Source organism: Pongo abelii, chromosome 7 (genome assembly GCF_028885655.2).
Source record: "Pongo abelii isolate AG06213 chromosome 7, NHGRI_mPonAbe1-v2.0_pri, whole genome shotgun sequence".
NCBI lineage: Eukaryota > Metazoa > Chordata > Mammalia > Primates > Hominidae > Pongo > Pongo abelii.
In genome coordinates this window covers 125,583,626-125,605,675 of record NC_071992.2, presented here as the reverse complement: position 1 = coordinate 125,605,675, position 22,050 = coordinate 125,583,626, and the positions used below count along the sequence as shown (strand labels likewise).

Here is a 22,050-nt window from a genome sequence, read left to right as displayed (position 1 = left end):
TGATCACTTTACTAGCTAGATCAATTCAAGCTAAGAATCTGCATCTTGCAACTCAAAAAGAGTTCTGACATGACCTGCACTTTTGTTTCACATTACTTATTTATTTATTTATTTATTTGTTTATTTATGTATTTATTTACTTTGACAGAGTCTTGCTCTGTCACGCAGGCTGGAGTGCAGTGGCGGGATCTCAGTTCACTGCAGCCTCCACTTCCCAGGCTCAAGCGATTCTCCTGCCTCAGCCACCCGAGTAGCTAGGATTACAGTTGCGCACCACCATGCCCGGCTAATTTTTTAATATTTTTAGTAGAGATGGGGTTTTGCCATGTTGGCCAGGCTGGTCTCCAACTCCTGACCTCAGGTGATCCACCTGCCTCAGCCACCCAAAATGCTGGGATTACAGGTATGAGCCACTGTGCCCAGCCTTGTTTCACCACATTCTTATAGACCAACATGTAGTGAATAACATTTTCCAAAGGTTGTCTTGTCTCTGCCATTGAGGCTGTTACTTTCTCTTTGTGCACACAGTGATATCATGCACAAGAGCTGTGCACACAGCCTTTATCCAGTAAACACTGGTACTTCAACATGTAGAGAAATAATGTATTAATGGACTGTACTTACTTAAAGTTATATTCAAAGTTGAAACTGCAGCCATAAATATTTCCAAGAACCACATTCTTCCAATCAGACAGCTAATTACTACAGTCATTATCTGGGCATATGTACCCACAGTTGATGCTTTGCTGTTGCTGCTGCTGCTGCTGCCACTGCTGCTGCTACTACTGCTGCTGCTGCCACTGCTAGAGACAGACTCTGCCAGCAGGCTGAAAGTTCTGGATTCTACCCAAACAACATTATCCAGTATAAATTCAATCTTATAATTTTTTCCTGGAAAAAAAAAGCATCATAGTGTTTGATTTCCTTTTATGTTTTACTTGTTTTCATACAGTTCCCATTTGATTTTCATTGACTGAAAAACACTATACAGATCCTGATGAAATATTTTTGAAAGTTAAGTCAAATAAATTAGTTTAAGTACAGACAAGTATAGACAGGGTCTCAGAGTTAGAAGAGTTCTATCTGCCCATTAACTGAACAACAGGGAAGCTGGGTAGATTTTCTTTCTGCAGCAGCAGTATCTGCTTCTTAGAGCCCCTTCCTAGTGCCCAGGACTAGACAAAAACTGTTGGAAATGAGGGACAATAGGGAAGAGAGGTGAGGGTGTTGAATCTCAGTTTCATCCCTTCGTACTTGACCTAGGAGTAGAGAAGCATCAGGCTCAGTTGGGGGCGGTGGGGATGAATACTGAACTTTTTATTTTGAAAAATTTCAAACAAGAAAAGAGTTGAAAGAATAATACAGCAAACAACCATATTCCCTCCATTAAGATTCAAAAAACTTTTACCATGTTTCACATTTGTTTGAAGTTAGATGCCATTTTTGTATTACAAGGCTATGACCCTTTTTCCTTATTCCAGGTAGACATTTTAGAAACATTGTTACTTGTGTTTAGAATGTAAAAAAGTTAAAGAACTCATCCAATATTATTTAATCTCCAGGTTAAATCTTCCCACAGTTTTGAATAGGAGATAGCCAATATATTTTTCCTTGCTATAATTTCTTTTGGGTCTATTGCTATCATTAATAATAATCACTACACAGAATAGCGTTTCTAATACTTGTACAGCCCTGTAAGTTTTTACTCATCTGTTTTCTGTGTTATTTGTTTTTAAAAAGTCATTTCTGTTTTCATTCGTTTTTTAGGAAGAGAATATAATTAGACCTTGATCACATCTGTGGTTTCATGAACAATTGCAATTCATTACATAACTTTCAGGATATATGGGCACTGTACTATAGAATTTTCTGTCACTGACAATTCCTGACAATGATGTATTAAAAATTTTTTCTTTTTGCATTAAAAAATCTGAATTTTTGTGGCAAGTGAATTTTTTTATTAATTTTTTTGACGAGCAAATAATTTAGGGTAGTCCTTTTATTTTGTTTTTCTCCTCCTGAAGTACTGTGAAGAAGCCCAAGCTAGCCTTATGGAAAGACCACATAGAGGAGAACTGAAGAACCCAGCCAAAATCCAGAATCAAGCCATCTTAGCCAGCGCTAGCTAATGGAAATTCCCAGCTGAAGCCCCAGACATTGGAGCAGTGATGAGCCATCCTGGCCCAAATTTCTGACACACAGAATTGTGAGCAAATGAAATGGTGTTATTAGATCTGGGGCTGGTTTGTTTCATAGCAATAGAAACCGAAACAAACACTAAACATTACATAGGACGCTAAACAAATATGTCCCAGTGTCTGTTAGTAATACTCTCTTTATCTACGTTGGTTAAAGATGCAGATCCTTTTTCTCCCACCCATTTCTCACATCACCATTTTCTGTGTTAGAAACCACAACCTGTATCTCCTCTACCCAAGTACCCTGCTTTGCTCTTTATGGAGCTATATGTAGAAGAGGGGTGCTGTGCTGTCAGGCCGCAGTCTGATCAGCAAGGGGATTTCCTTCAGTGCAGTGACTGTGGGGGTTAACTGCTAGAAAGAGCCAGTGAAAGATATTTTGTTAATTTTCTCACTAATGCTTTGTTGTTATTGTAATTTTACTGTGGTTAATCTACAAACTGGCTAATTGATTTAAAAATAATGAAGAGATTCCTATACTTGGCTTTCCTTATTTCACATAACCAGGGAACTGAGATGCCACACTTGATGAAGAAAAGAGGAGAGAGAGAGAGGAAGAGGGGAGGGGAGAAGGAGAGGGTAAGAGAGAGGACAGAGGGGGAGGGAAGGAGGGATGGAAGGAAGGACAGAAGGAGGGAGGGAGAGAGGAAGAAAGGAAGGAGGAAGGGAGGGAGGGAAGGAAGGAAGGATGGAAAAGGACACACAGGTGAAGAGTGCTGGCACTTCTCCTTGGCAAGTAAGACAGACCCTCCCAAGGGAAGCTTTGAATTCTGAAAAAAAAACTTAATATATGAAAGAAAACTGCTTAAATTATTATTTTGTTGCCACAGTAAAATGCCAAAACCTATTTTAGTGCTTTAGTGCTCCAGTGATCCTGGGTACTTTTGGAACATTGTAGTTTGAAGACCTTAGTCACAAGGTTGGTTCTTTTCCACTGGATACTTATTGGGTCCACCCTCATGAAGAGGTGAGCAAACTTCTTTTCAGGTAGGGTTCTTGCCAGCTGCCTCATTTCCCATAAAAAAAAATTCCATTTGGGCTGATAGTTGAAAGAATTTAGCTCTGTTCTAAACCAGAAAGCAGTGGGACACAAGGTACTTGTCTAGGAGCACACCACTGAACTGTCATTTAATTATTATCAAACATTAGGCTGAGATATTGCTGCCCAGTATGCAGACTGAACATATCTGGTGTAGGACACTATCAAAGCATGGAGAAACAAAAATTCAGGGAAATATTGGGGGGAGGGGTGCCACTACACAGCCTTTTCAGAAGTTAAGGCCCCTAACTATCTTAAATAGGCCCTGGGTCGGGACAAACAGAACAATGGAGGCCTTTCTCAAATGTAAGCAGTTTATCCATTTCATTCTTTTAGATACTCTACATTCTATCACCAAGAGAGATCTGTTTGGGGATATATCATCTGGACCCTGGTAGAATGGTTTTTACCAATCAGAGTTGTGTCATCAACCTATATGAAGATAGTATAAAAAACGTAATTGTGGCCGTCATGGCTGTATTTACTGGACCGATGTTGAAGATATCACTTAATACAGATTAATTGTGCACACTTTCTGAAAAATCACAGGAGACATTTGTTCTGTTCTCAGAGAATATTATAATTCTCACAGTAACTGGTCTGTTTATTTGGTGGGTACTGTAAATTATGATAATGCTCATTTTCTCTTTTGCTTTTGCTTTCAGAAAGACCACAGCCAACTTTCTAGCCCAACTCTGAACTCCTCCTTAAGACATTAAAGTTATATGAGCCTAACTTATCCTTTATTTTATTGAATTTGAAAATCTATGTGTTAATTTTTCTTACAATAATGTAATACATCTTTAGTGAGCAAATTTAGGAAAGTATACAAATGGATAAATCATGATATAATTTGATTTCCTTAATTTTTTATTTTAATTTCTATTTATTTCACATATTAAATCTACTCTTAAGCTAGACTAAATATTTTCCGAAACAAGGAAAAATATAGCATTCTGATGTCTATAATTTATTGACCAGAGTGTTACAGAATGCTTTGTTAGTTAAAAGAACATTATAATTGTCTCTATTTATGGCTATATATGTGAGGATCCAAAATAGTGCACCCACCTGTTCTAAGGGGAGTAAGGTCTGTGTAGTTGGCCCAACAGCTGCTAAACAGAATTGTTGTATTTCCACTAAGGCCATTGACTTGGTTATTATTGGAGTCCTTGAGTATGGCCCTCAAAGTTAGTGCAGTAATTCCAACTGATACACAGTTACCCTAAAAAAAAAAAAAAAGTAGATAATTATAACAATTGTCCTGTTTCCATGCTTTTAAACATATATGCAAAACTTTATTTTCAAAAATGCCTCATTATAAATTGAAAATCTGCAGAAGCTCCTTATTCTACACAAAGAGTTCACAAACCTGAGCAGCAGAAGTTCATTTAACATAAACATTTTTAAGACATTACAAGATGGTATCCTTGGATATTAGTCCAACTTCTAAAGGGGCCGTGTGATCCTCAGGCTGCCAGCACACCAGGATGAGTGAAACTGGCTCATCCTTCAGAATTTGTAGCTTAATTCCTTCACTTAAATAAAATTTTGAGTTACGACTTACGTCAGAATCTGTTGCCTTTACCGAAGGCTGCTGAGGAAATGGCTGTCCCAGCTGTGCTGCCACCGGCTGAGTGATCACTAAGAGTGAGGACACGAAGGCCACGTGATGAACAGGAAATGGAGACCTTTCAACTGGCTGGGCAGTTACCTGTGAATGAACGAGGGATGAACTGGTTTCTGCATGATAAACTACACTCAGCAGCAAACTCATTTTAGCCAGGCTGAGTATAATATATTCATTATTTATTTTAGAATATGTTCAATATGTAAAATTAATATAATTACAATATTTCCTCCATTAAATTTATGAAGCATTGTTATAAATATGCAAAGCAAAGCAAATTTGGAACCAATACACAACTTTTGGAAGATATGCTCCTTTGTTCAAACAACTTTATTATCATTTTAGCAAGCCTATGAAAAGTCAACAATAAATAAGAAAGACATGCCTGCTAAATTATTGTTTTGAAATAGAAACAGAGAGTTAAAATAAGAAATAAGTAATGATATTTTAAGTCCCCAAAAATGCATTTTTTCTAGTTGCATTTTCTTACCTTAATCCACCCAGAGTCACTTGGGCTGGGGAGGGGATTAGTAATCGACATGGACGAAATGTTAAATCCAAGGATGCTACTGATTTTTCCTAAAATTACAGCTTGTCCAAGAGAAGCAGCAATTTCCTGGAGTTCAGATAATTGCATCTGACCTATAGGGAAACAGTATTATGACATTTGGATTATAAAAGTGTAGAATTGTGAGAACACATGAGAGTTTTTCACTTTAGCTTTCTTTGCATTGCTCCATCACATTATAGAATTCTAAGGCTTTCTAGTCTTACCTGTTCATTAATATGAACAGTCATATTAATGAGGGGAGGAAAAGGAAGAACTCAGCAGAATATATTTTAAGTTGGAATTAAAGGAAGAACAAAGGTAGATAAAACAGATACAAGAAAAACGAATGAAAACATAGTGGGAGAATATATGTCTCTTAATTTAATACTTTCTGCTACCAATCTTTGTTTACCAATGAAGCATTATCATGCATTTCTATTATCATGTGTCATTTTAGAAAATAAAGTGTTAATTTTGGAATGGAAGGATTGTTAGAATTGATCTTATTATGTGTATGTATTAATATATTAGTTGCTAAAGTTATTAAATTACTAACCAATTGTTACTTGCTTTGGACATCTGACAATTTTCAGTTACTTTTAACACTACATATAGTTTCTGTTCCCCTTTTCTAGCATGGCAGGTCTGGGGTTTCCTCTTAAACCTTCTGCCCCCACAGTGCTCCTTACCTTAAAAAGTGGTACCTTAATGCACCATATTCCTTTTTTCAGAAGCCTGGTAGTTTTGCTTAATCCCTGCTCCTTCACCTCTCCACTACACCACATCTAATCCATTACCAATTTCTAACTCTCTCTGTCCCTGTTGTTAAAATCCTAATTAAAGCCACATCAGCAGGGTTACTAAAACCACTTTTAAACTGGCCTCTGGAGTCAGACTGATCTTTTAAGAAACAACTGTAAACCAGGATAACGTTTTGGTGTATTGCAGGCCTTGCTAACCCCTTGTTCCTAGGTATCCTGTACCTTCCATATCCAGAGTCATGCCTTGAGGAATCAAATCACTGAGTTTCTTCTATTAAAGTTAAGCCATAGGCTTAGAGTGCTCAGGAAGAAGGAGGTAACGTCTTGGGCCAGCAGGTCTGACATGACACTATGAACCCCACAGTCCTAAGCTATTTCAATCCTTGTCAGTTTAAAAGGACTCTTTTGGATGACTCAGACTCTTTTGGAAAAAGGCTCAGTCTTTCAGATTCCTCCCTCTCCTCATACTCCCTCCAGAAACAGCCTTCTCCAAGAAGGCCTCCCAAGTCTGAGGGCTTGTGTATCTAGCTGTAGCAGTACAGAACTGCTTCAGGTCCATGTACTACTATTACTACTTTGCATGGAGTCTGATGCAGTCTGCACTTGTTAACAGGTTCTCGCTGACCGTTCGACATGTGAGGGCATTCATTTCTGCTGATTGCCATCTAGAAACCAAAGACCTTAACTTGAAGGCCTCTTATTCCTGGCTGTAGGACTCTGTCTGCTCATAAATGCCATTAATACATAGGTAACCCCTTTCTAGGACATCTGGGAATTTCTGGATATCCTGATACTATATAAAAGCTATAAAGAGCCAGGAGTACAACTACATGAACATCTTTCTTGCCACTTCTCAACATTTTGCTGTGATTCACCAAGTTGTAGGGTTCTCCTTGAGACTTGAAACACTATCCCAGTCTATGTCTAGAAAACATGCCATTAGCCTGTCCCTCCCACCATCTCTAACTTCTACATTCTTCAGTGGTCTTATACCTGTCTGGAGAAATCTAACAAGCTGAAACTGCTTTAAGGGGATGGACATAGGAGGGATTGTATGTGGGGAAATGTATGTCACATGTAAGAAATAAATCCCAGTTTCTTTGGATATCTAGTGGCTAGTGTGGTAAATTTTGGACCTCACGACACGTAAGGGCTCACCAGGGATTTCTAAGAGTAGGTAAGTAATCTGTATGTGTGCCATGGGCCCTCTACGACTCCTAAAGTAACGGGCAAAGTCATGCTGAGTCCAAACCCTGAGTCTGTAAGTCCAAGTGAGTACAGAACTGATGAAGGAAAGTTAACTATGACTCTGGGCAGAGAACATTGTGGGAGATCTGGTTGCAACACAAGCCTATGCTTCCTACGCTCTTCTAACCAAGAGTTTATAAACACCTCCCTCCACGCAGGCAAGGCTTCCCACAGGCTTATTCCCCCAATGGAAGAAACTTCCGCCTGCTTAGCTGGTAGAATTCCAGAGTGATAATGTGGTAGGTGCATAGGGTCAATGCCTAGAAGCAAACCTCTTGGGAAAATGAGTGAAGATCTCTAGTGGCATAAAGTGAGAACTTCACCCAGTACCCAGGTTTACACAGAACCTGGGAGTTTAATGATAAAGTGACTGAACACAGGTAGATAGGGTAGATCCCAGCCTAGTGGGGCTGCAGTTTATATACATCTGGAGGATCTCTTTAGGAAAAGGAATGCAGAAAAATCATACCTTTGTAGCTTTCATAATAACATTCAATGATTTGACCACATTATGAGGACCTCTCCTAAGGTATTGAAAGTGAAAGCCCCTCCCAGGACTTGTATCAGTGAGGGGGCTTGAAGCGTAAGCTTCATTAGCTGGATGATAGATCTTCCTCTGACAGATACCTGCCTCTCCTATTCTTGGGGAGGGGTACACCTAGGTCAGAGTACTTCTGCTTGACCACTGAAGACAAAGGCATGGTTGCAGGTTAGCAGTGGGGGATGTTATTGCATGCCAGAAGACCAGGAAAGTTCAGTAGTACCTCAAGAGATGTATATGTAGAGCAGAGAAGATGACCCATTCTGTACCAGAGGCTGTGAAGACAAGACGATAACGTGAGGACGGAGGCCAGGACAGCCCCTTGGTATTCAGACCCCAACTTGAAAGGAGCAGATGGATAGAGAAAATTTGAAGAGCTGAGCATTTACTCAAGTGCCCAAACTGAGTGACCCTAAGGAAATGATTTCAGCCAGCAGAGATTTCTCTGATGGGACAGTTGAGCTTATTTTTTATTTTTATCTCTGATATTTTTTATCTCCGATATTTTTATCTCTGATAAAAAATAGGAAGTGAGGGACACAGGAGGGGATGATGGCTTGTGAGGATGATTCGCTCAGTCACAGGAAATAAAGACAGATTATATACTTGCACATCTGCCCTTGTTGGGGTGAATCTGTGACTTTACTGTGGAAATCTAACCCACCACTCTACTGCTCAGAATATCCAAGAATATTTACTCTTTTTCTTAAGAAAACATCCACAGTCCTTCCTTTGACTTCCAAAGCTCTCCACATCTAGCACCTATCTACCCCTCGGCTACACCTCCAGCAGCTTGTCCTTCCTGGCTCCTTCCACTCCAGACCAATTGGACCTGTTTCTTCTCTTCAAATGCACCAAACTCTCACCAACAGTTTCCATAGCCTGAACACTCTTTTTCCTCTGTCTTTTCGTTGACTATCTTCATCCTTAATCTCTCATTTATAAGGTTACTTGCTTAAGTAGGTCTTCCCAGATCTTTTTATATTAGATCAAATTCTTTTGTTGAATTTATTAATCATCACAATAACAAAACAGAGATTCAAATTCCTTCCAATTCTAAAAGAGTTTGGTAGTACAGGAGCAAAGAAGGAAAAAGGGTCTCGAGGCGCTTAAAGGGTTCAGGATGTGGGGTTGATGGGACTTCCTGAGGCCTGGCTCACCAGGCCCTAATCAGGTTATTTATGGATATGGATTTGGTAATTGCATTCCTCCATCTCAAACACCTGTTATTCATACCTGTGGTGCCATTGCTTAAGAACTGAATAGGAGGGTCTCCAATCTCTATTTCAATTATGAATCCCATGGATCTCTTCCTCCTCAGACTCTTCCCTCTTATTTTGCTGATACGGATTTTGTCACTTGGTATCTTTAAGAACAAGGCAAGATTTCTAACCAGATTGTGAGAGGTATAAAAGTCATCTTCTGTTGCAGCAGGTAATTGGAAAGAAACAAATATCACTGTGGCAGTGTGAATTTCAACAGGTATAGTTCCTTTAACCAAAAGATAAAGCACCTGGTAGGTTCTATCAAAGTAGTTTTCACCAAGGACAGTTGAATCCAGGTTAGGAAGGAATTGATCTATGAAGGAAAAAAGCCAGAACATCACAGCTAAGTATTTTATAGTATCACAATCAACCTGCATTACTTAATGTTTGTTTGAATTTAGAAAATCCCCCCAAATTCAACTTTATCATTCTTTCATAAGAAAGCATACCTTTTTAAAAACAAAAATACTTATAGAACTGACTCGCAAAATTAAAGCCACTCCTTTAAAAAATACCACAAATAACCATTATACATTGTTTTTTTTAAAAATTAGCTATATAGACACAGTATAAATGAGAAACAAATCGAGTTATGATCCCAGGAGCCTATACTGTAGTTGAAACACTATTCACATGCTCATAATTTTAAAGCCTTGACTGAAGGCATTTGGTAATTTAAAAATATAAATTTAACTTTACTAGCTATCTAATTTATACAGTGCTATATGCCAACTCTTAAAAGAGCATTTACAATTCAGTGTTTCTATTTTAACTAAGGACAAAACTGTGTAATAAAAATGAAATATATTAAAACATCTCAGAAGAATCTTATACCAACTAAACAGGCTTACATTTCAGCCTGAAAAATGTTTGGTTAATGCAAAACAAATTCTGCTAGGGAACTGAATTTTACAAAACTGATTGAGATCATTATAATGAATGAATATATGTATGATTTTATGGCAGAGTATCAACAATTTCTAAGAGCTAATAAACCCACTAACACATATTGAGCCCAGACAAACACTGAACTGTGTAATAGTGGTGGAATGAGGTATGTAGCTTCTTACCACATTTCATTGTGAGGCTTACTAGGAAAAAGAAATTAAAATTTTAGGAAGAAGAAGGAATTTCACAGTAATGAAAGGAGCAGAGACAAAGATCATAAAACATTTGGGTAACTCCCAAAATATGTATAGTTTCATAACACAGGGATATTATTTTGCATGCCAAGTGCCAAAGCAAAACATTCACTTAAAAGCAACGCTGTTTTAGAAAAACACCACTACCACTACCATAAAACACACATTTATCTGTAAGAGGGCAGTGGTGGAGTTGTTTTCTGGCTCTTCAGCACCTACATTATCAATTCTTTACATTACGTTCTGTCTATGGAGAACAAAATAATATCCCTGTGTTATGGATCTATACATATTTTGGGGTTTTGGAAATGTTTTATTAATATCTCTGTCTCTGCTTTTTTCATTACTGTGAAATGCCCTCCTCCTTCTAAAATTTTAATTTCTTTTTCCTAATAAGCCTCACAATGAAATGTGGTAAGAAACTAAATACCTTATTCCACTACTAATTATACAATTCAGCATTTGTCTGGGCTCAATATATGTTAGCGGAACTCTCTGCCTATGAAGATAGTTCCTATTTTTCTGACTCTAAATGATACTGTGCTTGGTACCGTATGTGTTATTTGAAAACAGTGAACAATTTATTAAAATTAAGCTACAAATGCCATTTTATTCATGACACAACTATTTATATATAAAAAGTACTAACGTTGACTCTCTTAATTTAAAAGAAGGCAATATGGCATAATGGTTAAGTGCATGGGTTTTAGAGCTAGACTGTTTTTGAGTTCTTGTTGTGCACCATACCAGCTTGAGACTGCTATGGACTGAATTGTGTCCCCAAATTTCACATATTGAAGCCCTAATCTTCAAGGTGATGATATTTGGAGATGAGAGCCTTTGGGAGGAAATAGGGTTTAGATGAGATTGTGAAGGCGGAGACCTCATGATGGAATTAGTGCCCTTCTAAAAGGAGACACCAGAGAGCTTGCTGGCACTCTCTCAGCCATGTCAGGACACAGCAAGAAAGTGGTCATCTGCAAGCTGAGCAAAGAACCCTCAGCAGAACATGACTATCATGGCACCCTGATCTCAGACTTTCAGAGATCCAAAGAAAATAAATTTCTGTTGTTTGAGCCACTCAATCTGTGGTATTTTGTTATGGCAGACTGAACTAAGACCACTATCTTGGCCAAGCAAGGAGGCGTGATCTTGGAGGCCTATTGAGGAAAGTGGAATCTGAGGAGACGGGAACTTTAGCCACTTAGGGAAGAATGTTTTAGACTGAGGCAACGTCAGAAACATAGGCCCGGGCGGGGGAGGGTAGCATGTTTGGTGTCTGTAGGAACAGCAAGGAGCTCAGTGGGGCTGGAGGAGTAGAAGAAGCCAGAGAGCTCAGGGATGGGAGAGATTCCCATAGGGCCTCACAGGCCACGGTGAGGATTCTGACTCTTGGACAGAGACCGATAGGGAAATTGTTACAGGGTTTGGGGCATGGGAGAGACGTGATCTGACATATTTTCATGGTATCTGGCTACTAAGTTGAGAACAGACTATAGAAGGGCAAAGGTGGAAGTAGAAAGGAATTGGGAGGCAATTACCATGATCCAGGAAAGGCTCAAACTGGATAGTAGCAGTGGAGGTGGTGAGAAGTGGGCAGATTCTGGTATTTTGAAGAGAGACTCAAAACAACTTGCAGATTGGTTGGATGAGGAATGTGAGCAAAAGAGAGGAGTCAAGAGTGGTTCCAAGGTTTTGTCTGGAGCGAAGGGTTGGAACTGCTGTCTCCTGGGAAGGGGCAGGTGCCTCCTTTCCTTACTCCTTTCTCTGTTTCACCTTATCAGCATTCTTTCTTCACATTAAACACCCTGGGACTTTAAAGTCTCATATTCTTAGAAAAGAAAATCTGAATGATGACACTACTGGTTAAACTCATATGCTTTTCATACTTATTAAATATAAATTTAATGATCCTGGCTGAGTTCAGTTTCTAGCAAAGACTTAACATTATTGAAGATATTAAAAATAACATGCTGCAGTCTCTGAAGTAAATTCCAAAGGTGTATTTCTGATATATATATAAGTAATAGCAGCATTGAAGAATAAGTATATAATTCCAAGTGATCAGTTTTGGATATACATTATTTTTATGTAAAAATTTAGGTTTGCCTCATGTATGGAGCACCAGGATCAAGTGCATATGGCAAGGGGATGATGGTAATGCTTGGTACTTGTACCTTCAGGTTGATGAAAACTGTCTAGGCTAATAATAATTTCAGTGGTACCCTGATGCATCCTTGGAAATGAGCTGTAAGGCTGACAATGTTAGAACAGGGGAGGAGGTCCAAGCCTTAGCAGAGAGAAATAACATGCAAATAATCAACAGCAATTACTTTTAAGACATCTTGCCCTACCTTGTTATGATCAACATTAAGCAACATCAGTCCAAGATTCTGAGGACTGGTGCCAGTGAAGTAAACTTCATAAGATTTGTTCAGAGCCACAATGCTGTGAAACAGGGACAGCCTTCTCTGGCATGTATATCCAGCACACCAGCCATGATCCTGTGGGCCTAAATCCATGCAGAATGAAAGTGCATACTCCTATATCATGCATTTTATTAGTATAAAATCTGAAGAGTAATTGTATTAAAAATAAATTGCAGTGGTCAAGTTCAAATGCAAGTTCAGCATTTATACCTATTACCCATCCACCGTTACCCAGACAGCTAAGCTTTTCTCAAACCTTGGCTTAAAAAGGAAGGCAGGGAAGAAACTTCTTCCTATCACCCTACTTTTACACTGCCCAGGGCAAGAAGGGTACATTAATGTGTTAATAAGAATTTGTATTGGAAAGTCACTGACAGAAATAGTAGATTTCCATATATCTCTACTTTAATGATAGTATTCAAGCCTAGGCCACATGGTGAGGAAGAAAATGCTTGATCCTTTCTCCTCCCTACCAAATATAAGCTTGAGTGGGAATTGAACTTTCTCAGGCTCTTTGTTAGGAAATGTGCTATAATAGAGGTAATTTGTTAACAATAGGCTCTGTACCTGGAAAACATGGACATTTGAATGCCTGAACCGTTGATTCATTAATTTGTTCTTTCACTCATGCACTTGTTTTTTAAAAATAGTTAATTCGTAAATTCAACAAACACATTCGTCTAATCAAGTAATTAATCTTCCTCCATTTTAAGAAATTTTTGTTGACAGTTATGACTATTAGAGTGTTGACATCATTAATGAACTGAAGCCACCTAAGAAATAACACTCTATCAAACCCTCTAGAAAGCCAAGAGATAGTGAATGCTTTTCTACCTGAATCCAAACATTTTCTGAGCAGGTTTAAAATGACTTTTATAACAAACTTCTCTATTTCATTTAAAGTGGCTGAGATTATACATATATAAAACATTGAGTGAAATATGGAATGAATTGTATTGATGTATTTATTCATTAGGTTTTCTGAATTTCCTAGCTTACTTGGAAGTATTATCAATATTTATAACTACACTTCAATCAAATTTTAAATCAATATAAACTTCTAAAGTTCATGTAGAGCCTAACCTTTTCCTTAGCATACAAAATATAAATCCTACTTTTAAATATACTTTCTTTGTGGGTTTTGAAAACAAACATAAAGAAATATCTATGTATAACAAAAATTTAGAGACAAAAGTCATATTTTTAAAATAAATAAAATTTAATATTAATATTCAAAAGGAAACTTCAGTGATTTTCTGTAACTTTTATCTTGGGGAATTTTTTCCCATCTAATATAGCACATCCCAAGCTTCAGTGATTCTTCTAACACCTTCATGATTTTTCTGTGCTGCTATCATTTACATAAGACTTCTTATAATTGATAGTCACTTTTTAAAATTTAAATTCATATTGAAGAAATATGTCTTGTCATTATCATAAATGGAAAACTTGTATTACTTGCCAGAAAAGGGAAATGTAAAAATAAGACAATGAAATCTTTTTCACCATATAAAACAGAGCTATTTGGAAAGATCTCTTCTATTACTCCATTATTCATTGACAGTTCTGAAGTTGTTCTCGTGATCTCTGCTTCATACAATCTGAAAAGCACGTCTAAAATTGGGTTAACTGCAGGTCACAGAAACTTGGCATAGCACACATTGGGGTGGGAGAAGTGAGGAGAGCCCTAAAATCATGAAACTTTGGAATACTCCTGATTTAGTTCATTCTGTTCTTGTAAACAAGTTTTTAAAGCACTTATATTTTATTGATTTCTAGAATATTTTAGTACATGTTATGACACTACAAGGGCACATAAATCTATCTAATCGAAGCTATGTACACTTTCAGCACATGAAAGATCCTAATCTAAGCCTGTTTAGGGACTAAGCTTTGAGCCCCTGGTGTCATTTCAAGGATATACGATGAATCCCTGTCCTGTGTTTTCAGTACCTTTTAGAAATTCATCTTATTCAAAAAGCCTTGGTCTCCTAAGCTGATCTGCATCCTCATGGAGGTCATTACCTTCCTTCTCTGCTACAGCCTTCTAAGACCAGAATGGAAGAAACCTGATGCTAGAGCTTGACCAGCTGGTCTTGACAGTCAAAGGAAGTAGAGATGAAAAAACATGTTGATAGCAAGATAAGTCTTCCAAAGATTCATGAGCATAAAACATGAGCAGGCTGAGAATACTGCTTGTCAGGTATTCCAAATAACACATTATCAGTTTTTAATATACATTAGGCAAATTGTATTTTTTGGAGATACTTGGACCATTTTATTCTTTAAAATATTTATACCACCTTATCAATAAAGTATGAAGATCACTCCAGAAATAACTTTTCCCCTACTTCTTGCTCTCCTCTCCATCCCTCTTCCCCTCCTTCTTTTTATTTTAATGCCCAATTTTAAATAACTGTCCTTGCTTTCCTGGATGAGGTACGGCAAGATCAAGTCTCTCCCCCGCACATTGCTCATTCTTACAAATGGAAGGCAAACGGCCTGATGTTTGCTAGTTGTGTAGGGTAAATAATTTATGAGATGGCTTCATGCATTTAATAACAAGCAAATGTTTTGAGTAACTGTAGTTTACGCATATTGAATACCTACCATTAATGAGATCAACATAACCATTGCCCATTATAGCCACTGGGGAAAGTCTTCGAGTTTCTGTGTCAGGATCCAGACTTTCAATAACCATCATTGCATATTCCATCCCAAAGCACTGATAGCTCTGCCACTCTGGAAGGTACTTACAGGTTGAATCTCTAATAATTCCTAGAAACATATGTGTATACATTTTAGCAATAATACAGAATCTGTTTGCAAAAAAAATCCTCATAACATCTTTTTCCTGTTATGTTAGTTTAACAAGTAGAAAATATAAGTTATTGGTTGAGTAGATAAGTCATTAAAAATAAAACATGTATTTTGTTTCATGAGTTTAAGGCCTAATGACAGAATAAGTAAGATCCAACAAACCTTTATGAGGTGCTTTCTCAGTGACAGGAATTCTACTTCCATTCAAGAATGTGAGCATCGCCTTAGGAATTCTGTAGTCTCCAATTCCTACTTGGCTGTTTCCATCCCATTCATATTCTGCTTGAGGTATCACAGAACCAGCATTCCCCAGAAAGGAGCCGTCTATGTCTCTAAGAAAAGATTTCCTTTTGGCATCACAAACCATGTCTACACAATCAGATGGATTGACCTTACTGTGGAGAAAAGTTGAATCATTCAGTTCATTGTTTCTAGAGAGCAATATGAATATACTTGAATATTTACTTAGAGGGTATCCAAAAAAAATTGATCTATTGAATCTTATTTCAGAGAGATTTCAAAGTGGGACCAAGTAGCCTATGTAGTTTGCATTATGATGAGGTCTGCATTTCCATTCTGTTGATTTGGTCTATGATTATGAATTCATTAACATTTCAAAACAACAAGTCATACCTGTGGGATATAAAATCAGAATTCCACTTTTCTATTCTATATATTGTTGAATGATAGATTTCTTATTTGTGCATTGTTCACAACTACTAACATTGCTCCAGAGAGTAGGTGAACGATTACTCTTGTACAGGACGTATAAAATCCCTGTGTTGGCAGGGAAGTCTTTATTATTATTTCCTTTCCTTCTTGTCTTTAAAAATTATGAAAGTATTGCTTACTACAAAATAATCTAAAGATTTATTAAAAGCTCAATCCCTATCACCTTCCTATACTAAGCTTTTAGGCTCATCACCAATTACAGATTAGTATATATTCTTACAGACCTTTGTTTATGGATATATGGATATACTTGGATTTTGTTTATTATGCTACATATTTTAGTAACCATTCTATAGATAAAAGTAAGAGGTAAGATAAATTCATCATGCAGTTCAAATGTAGATGGTATTTTGGCCTCATCTTGAGTTACCTGGAGTGTTGATTGATTGTTACCTGATTATAATAATAAAACAGCTATTTAATGTGTAAGGCACTATACATTCAAATGGTATGCATACAATATACTCATAGAATACCATGATATACACCATGGGCAGAGTTATAGTAACAAAATAATAGTGGACAGCTCAGATCTATTAAATATTATCTAGAATAGCTCTCCCTTTTTGCTATGAGAAAGACATGAAGCTATTAATACAAGTTATTCCTTACATAGTATACAAGTTTTAGAGAAGGATTTTAATAAATATTTTTATAGTTCATGTGTTCGTTGTATTCAAGTATGTGCAATGTGCTTTTGTAAGCAAGTCTGTGAGTAGAGTGCCTAGTGGCAGTCTTTTATGTTGTGGCTTTGGGCTCTTAGTCTAGGTTCCCAAGAAATAAAGCCTGAGATGTGGATTTTTGTTCAAGTAAATTAGCAAAAGAATCCTCTCAAAAGGGGGAGAAGAGAAGTGGTTTATCCACTAGCTTTAATCTGATCCCATGAAAACCCCTGGCATATGAACCACACAGCAGAGCTGTTGCCACCTTAAGACAAAGCAGCCAGTCTTGTACTCCTGAATCAGTCAGTCATTTTACAGGAACTGCAGGGTGGTGGGAGGGAGCACTTTGGACTCCTATGGCTAGTTCTATTTGGCTAAGAGCAAACTTCTGAAAAGCCATGAGTTGTTATTGGCCAACACTGAGAACATTTGGGGGCTGGGTACACTGCCCCGTAAAGATCTGGGAGAGCACTGATGGCATTGCCTGCAAGCACAGAACTCAGAAAAATCATATTTGAAAACGTGGTATTTTCTTCAGGACTTAGAAACTAAAATTATATGTTGAATCTGAAAGATTCAGTGACAACTAAATAAGAGCTAATAACTGCCTACTGAGGAGGGGCTCTATTGACCCCCCAAACACTGAATTCAACAATAATTAAATGAATAAGTGTTGGACTGTCAGCAAAGCAAAATCAGATGAAGTCAAACAATTTATGAAATATTACATTTATCTGAAGAGGTGCCTACTTTTTTTCTGAGACAGGGTCTCACTGTGTTGCCCAAGCTGGAGTACAGTGGTGTGATCACAGCTGACTGCAGCCTCAACCTCCTGGGCTCAAGCAATCCTCCTGCCTCAGCCTCCTGAGTAGCTAGGACCACAGGTGCACACCACCACACCCAGCTAATTTTAATTTTTTAATTTTTTGTAGAGATAGTATCTCCCTATGTTGCCCAGGCTAGCCTCAAACTCCTGGACTCAAGCAATCATCCTGCCTCAGCCTCCCAAAATTCTGAGATTACAGGCACTAGCCACAGTGACTGGCTGAGATGCCTATTTAAATACAGAACATAATTCCTTTTCTCTTCCCCTAAACTGAAAATGGTCAAAGATCAGTAATAAAATTTTTTCTGCCTCCAGTATCGTCTTATATCTAAATTCCTGGTCTGTACTTCTAATAAAAATAGGAATTATTAGATATATTATTCTATGACTTAGAATCTAAATGATCGCTTCTGGAAATGTCCTGACACCAACTGACCTTTGTGATCAGAAAATCATTGTTCTAAGTTTATGTGTATTTGTAATCACAGTGATTATAATGGCTGACATTTAATTTCCAAGCACATTTGGGGTACCTGTGATAGGATATTTTGGAAGCAATAGGGTGATAGGATATTTTGGAAGCAATAGGTAACCAAAAAGGGTAAGAAAAATGGAAGAAATAATAAGAGATATCTCTTATCTATTAATGACTGTTATTGGAGAAACAAACAAAAAAATTGTGTGTGTGGCTCTTGCCTGTAATCCCAGTGCTTTGGGAGGTCAAAGCAGAAGGAACCCTTGAGGCTAGGAGTTCAAGACCAGCCTGGGAAACATGGAAAGACCCTGTCTCTACAAAAAAAAAAAAAAAAAAAAAAAAAATTCAGCCAGGCATAGTGGCTTGTGCTTGTAGTCTCAGCTGCTTGGGAGGCTGAGGTGGAAGTATTGCTTGAACTCAAGAGTTTGAGGCTGCAGTGAGCCATGATAGCACCACCGCACTCCAGCCTGAGTGGCAGAGGTATTTTCCAGGATATCCTCAAACTCCTGGGCTCAAGCAATCCTCTTGCTTCAACCTCCTGAGTAGCTAGAACTACAGGCACATTATGCCTGCTCTTAAATGGAAAGATATTAATGTATAACATACTTCAGAGCCCATCTATAGCTTTCATATTTAACAATGATGATGTTATTGATGATTCACACACAGAAAAAGCAATGGGAGAAAACATATATATTAAAGCCCAGTTTTAAAAACTCATCTGAGAACATTTAGATTTACATTATTAAATGGTCTTAATTTTCATAATGCTTATTAAAGTATCATAAAAACTGGCAGTTATTTTAGTATGCCAACTTTCTCAGATCTTGAGCAGGAAGAAGTGAGAATGAAAAACTATAAAGATAAAAAAACCACAATTTTTATGTATTTTACCTTATATCAGGCCTATGTATAAATATTTTTTATTGTTCAGTAGTATCAACCAGTTTTACATTCTTCACATGGATTGGATGCTGTAAATCCTCATTTAAAGGGTTAGTAATGAATATAACATTAGTTTCCCCTGAACAAACATTCTTAAATCCAACGAATGTTGAACCTAAAACATAAATAATAGATAAGTGATTATTTTCTCTAAAGAAAGTGATAAAATCAGATTTAATGCACATTCTGCCAAACACATCTTTTGTCACTACCTTAAACATGCAGCTCTTGCCTGATATGGTAAATAAGTCTACCACTATTTGTTGTAGCCTGTTGCCTCCCAATATCCATATCACTGGGTAATGATCTCCCATATTTTCTCTGGGCTTGGCCATGTAACTTGGTTTGGCCAATGGGACAATAGCAATCATGGCATAAACAGAGATCTGGAGAGTGCTTGCATATTGGAGCTTGCTCTTTCTTAGTGTTCCAGGGAATTCTGTGACTTCCAACATATGAGTAAGCCTGGGATACATGTGGCTCTATCACTCCTATCACCCCAGCTAATGGCCAACACCAACTGTCAGCAAGCAGCAACCACCAGACATAGAAGTAAGGCTATCCTAGACTAACCAGCCCAGAGCCATCCTGTAAACTGACGGCACCTAATGGACAAGACCAGGTGAGACTAGCAGAAAAACCATCCAGCTGAACAAAGCCCAAATTGACAATCCACAGAATCATGAGCTAAATTTAAAGTCTCTAAATTTCGGGGGTTGTTTGTTATCCAGATAAGATAAATGAACCACTATTTTTCCCTTGGCTTCTTTGTATATATTACGTGGCTAAAAGAGAAAATTGATTGGATTCAAAAACTTAATCTCCATTGTACTTAAAATCCAATAACTCTAAACAGAAAAGCAAAAGGTGACCTCTAAAATTCTTAAATCAGTTATGTTTTATCTATGCCCCTTCTTAATTATATTTTCTCCTAAGAAGAGTCTATATACAGGAATACAAACCTGTAGATGAGTATTAATAAAGTATCACAGTAGCAGATGCTGTTTGTGCCCTGCCCAGATCTCCTTTACTGGGCCAGTGCACCCAACCCCTAGTTCCTCCTATAAGTATTGGCTGCAAACCACTCATAGCTGCAGTCTTCTGTTTTTTTGTTTTGTTTTGTTTTGTTTTTGTTTTTTGTTTTTTGAGATGGAGTCTCTGTAGCCCAGGCTGGAGTCCAGTGGTGTGATCATGGCTCCTTGCAACCTCTGCCTCCTGGGTTCAAGCAATTCTGCCTCAGCCTCCTGAGTAGCTGGGATTACAGGTGCCTGCCACCATGACTGGCTGATTTTTCTATTTTTTCAGTAGAGATGGGGTTGCACCACGTTGGGCAGGCTGGCCTCAAACTCCTGACCTCAAGTGATCCACTCACCTTGGCCTCCCAAAGTGCTGGAATTACAGGTGCTACTGTACCTGGCCAGCTGCTGTCTTCTCTAAAGAATTGCCTTTAGCCACTTGAGAGTTCCCTTACCTGAGAGATTACGTACTCCTGTCCATTACCACAAGTAGCTATGCCTGACTGACAAGAGATATGGAAGAACCTTTTGCCTCAATGTGGGAAAAATATTTGGCACAATTTATACTCCACAGCTCTCTGAAGTTTCAGGTCGAAGAAGCTGGACTTCAGTTGAGCTCATATCCTTGCTTAGCTCCTTCCTCTGCCCTATTCTAATACTTCTCTCACTCCCTTTCTCCTGAGAGCATACCTTCAATAAGCCACTTGTGTAAGAATTCCATTTCTGCTTCTGCTTTATTAATGCTTTGAAGAAAGAAAAGGAAACTATGGTGGTCATTCACACATTCAAAGCAAATCTCAGGATCTAAGTGTAAGATCGGAGGAAACTTACAACTTAAGAGATGTTTGGGTTCTGAGCCCTACCAAATCCCCTACATCAAAGGCCCTCACAGAAACAAAGTGGGATGCTAAGTTGGATGGAGATATGTGGGAAGAGCCACTTGGACCCTGAAGTCTCAGAATGTGCTGAATGCTCTGGATGTGTATAAATGGTATATTCCTTCTTATCAGAAAGTAACTTCCTGCTCTGCTTGCTTGAAATCATCAGGGACCTCAACAGAGCCTTACAAGACAAATCTTATCTTCCACAGGACCTATTCCAAGGGAATTATACACTAGTATGGCCAGTTTTAATATGTTGCTGGAATGACTTTTAGAAGCTTGGAAATAGTGATGGCCCACATTAAGTAGAAATGCCCAAATTTCCATGACATGTTGTGAGAAAAATGCAGGTCAAAGGCTCAAAAATGGGAATATTGAAATTGGATGTATTATATAATTCCAAATGCATTTCAGCCCAACTCGGAGGTGGCCTTGAATGAGTGTGGTGTGGTGTGGTGTGGTGTGGGAAGATCTTTCCAATTAAGAGAAATTTGGGTAGTACACAGGGTCACCTACTTTTTGTGGAGAGAGAACTGATCTAAGGTAAGGATAAATATGGACTCCTGGGTAGTGATGAGTGGCTTAGCTGGTTGGTAAGGGGCCTGGAAGGAAGTAGACTGGATGTTCAGGAAAAAGCATGTGGATAGACCTGTCAAAATGGGTACAAAAGGCATGCTATTGCCCACCAATAAGCATTCAATACAGAAGAGTACCTGAAAAACTAAATGGGCAGGATGATTTGTCCAACAAATGTCAGTTAATCTCTGTCCTCAGCTACCCCAGCCCTTACAAAATCAGCTTATGAACTGAGTAGCCTTTTTGGTGAAGATGGAGGCTATGCATGGACCCAACAGCATGGACACCTTCTTTCCAATGTTAGTGGAGCTACT

General features: G+C 38.1%; 1 protein-coding gene across 1 annotated transcript in view; it reads right to left on the bottom strand.

Annotated features, from left to right (window-relative positions):
• Positions 1–492: 492 nt before the first annotated feature.
• The window catches only part of PKHD1L1 (PKHD1 like 1), a 168,846-nt gene continuing 147,288 nt past the window's right edge, over positions 493–22,050 (bottom strand). The window contains 10 exon segments of the mRNA XM_063726390.1: positions 493–891; positions 4,309–4,462; positions 4,805–4,951; positions 5,358–5,509; positions 9,204–9,545; positions 12,552–12,630; positions 12,729–12,886; positions 15,414–15,581; positions 15,786–16,018; positions 19,213–19,378. Coding sequence (XP_063582460.1) covers positions 584–891; positions 4,309–4,462; positions 4,805–4,951; positions 5,358–5,509; positions 9,204–9,545; positions 12,552–12,630; positions 12,729–12,886; positions 15,414–15,581; positions 15,786–16,018; positions 19,213–19,378 — 1,907 coding nt within the window. The 3' untranslated portion in view covers positions 493–583.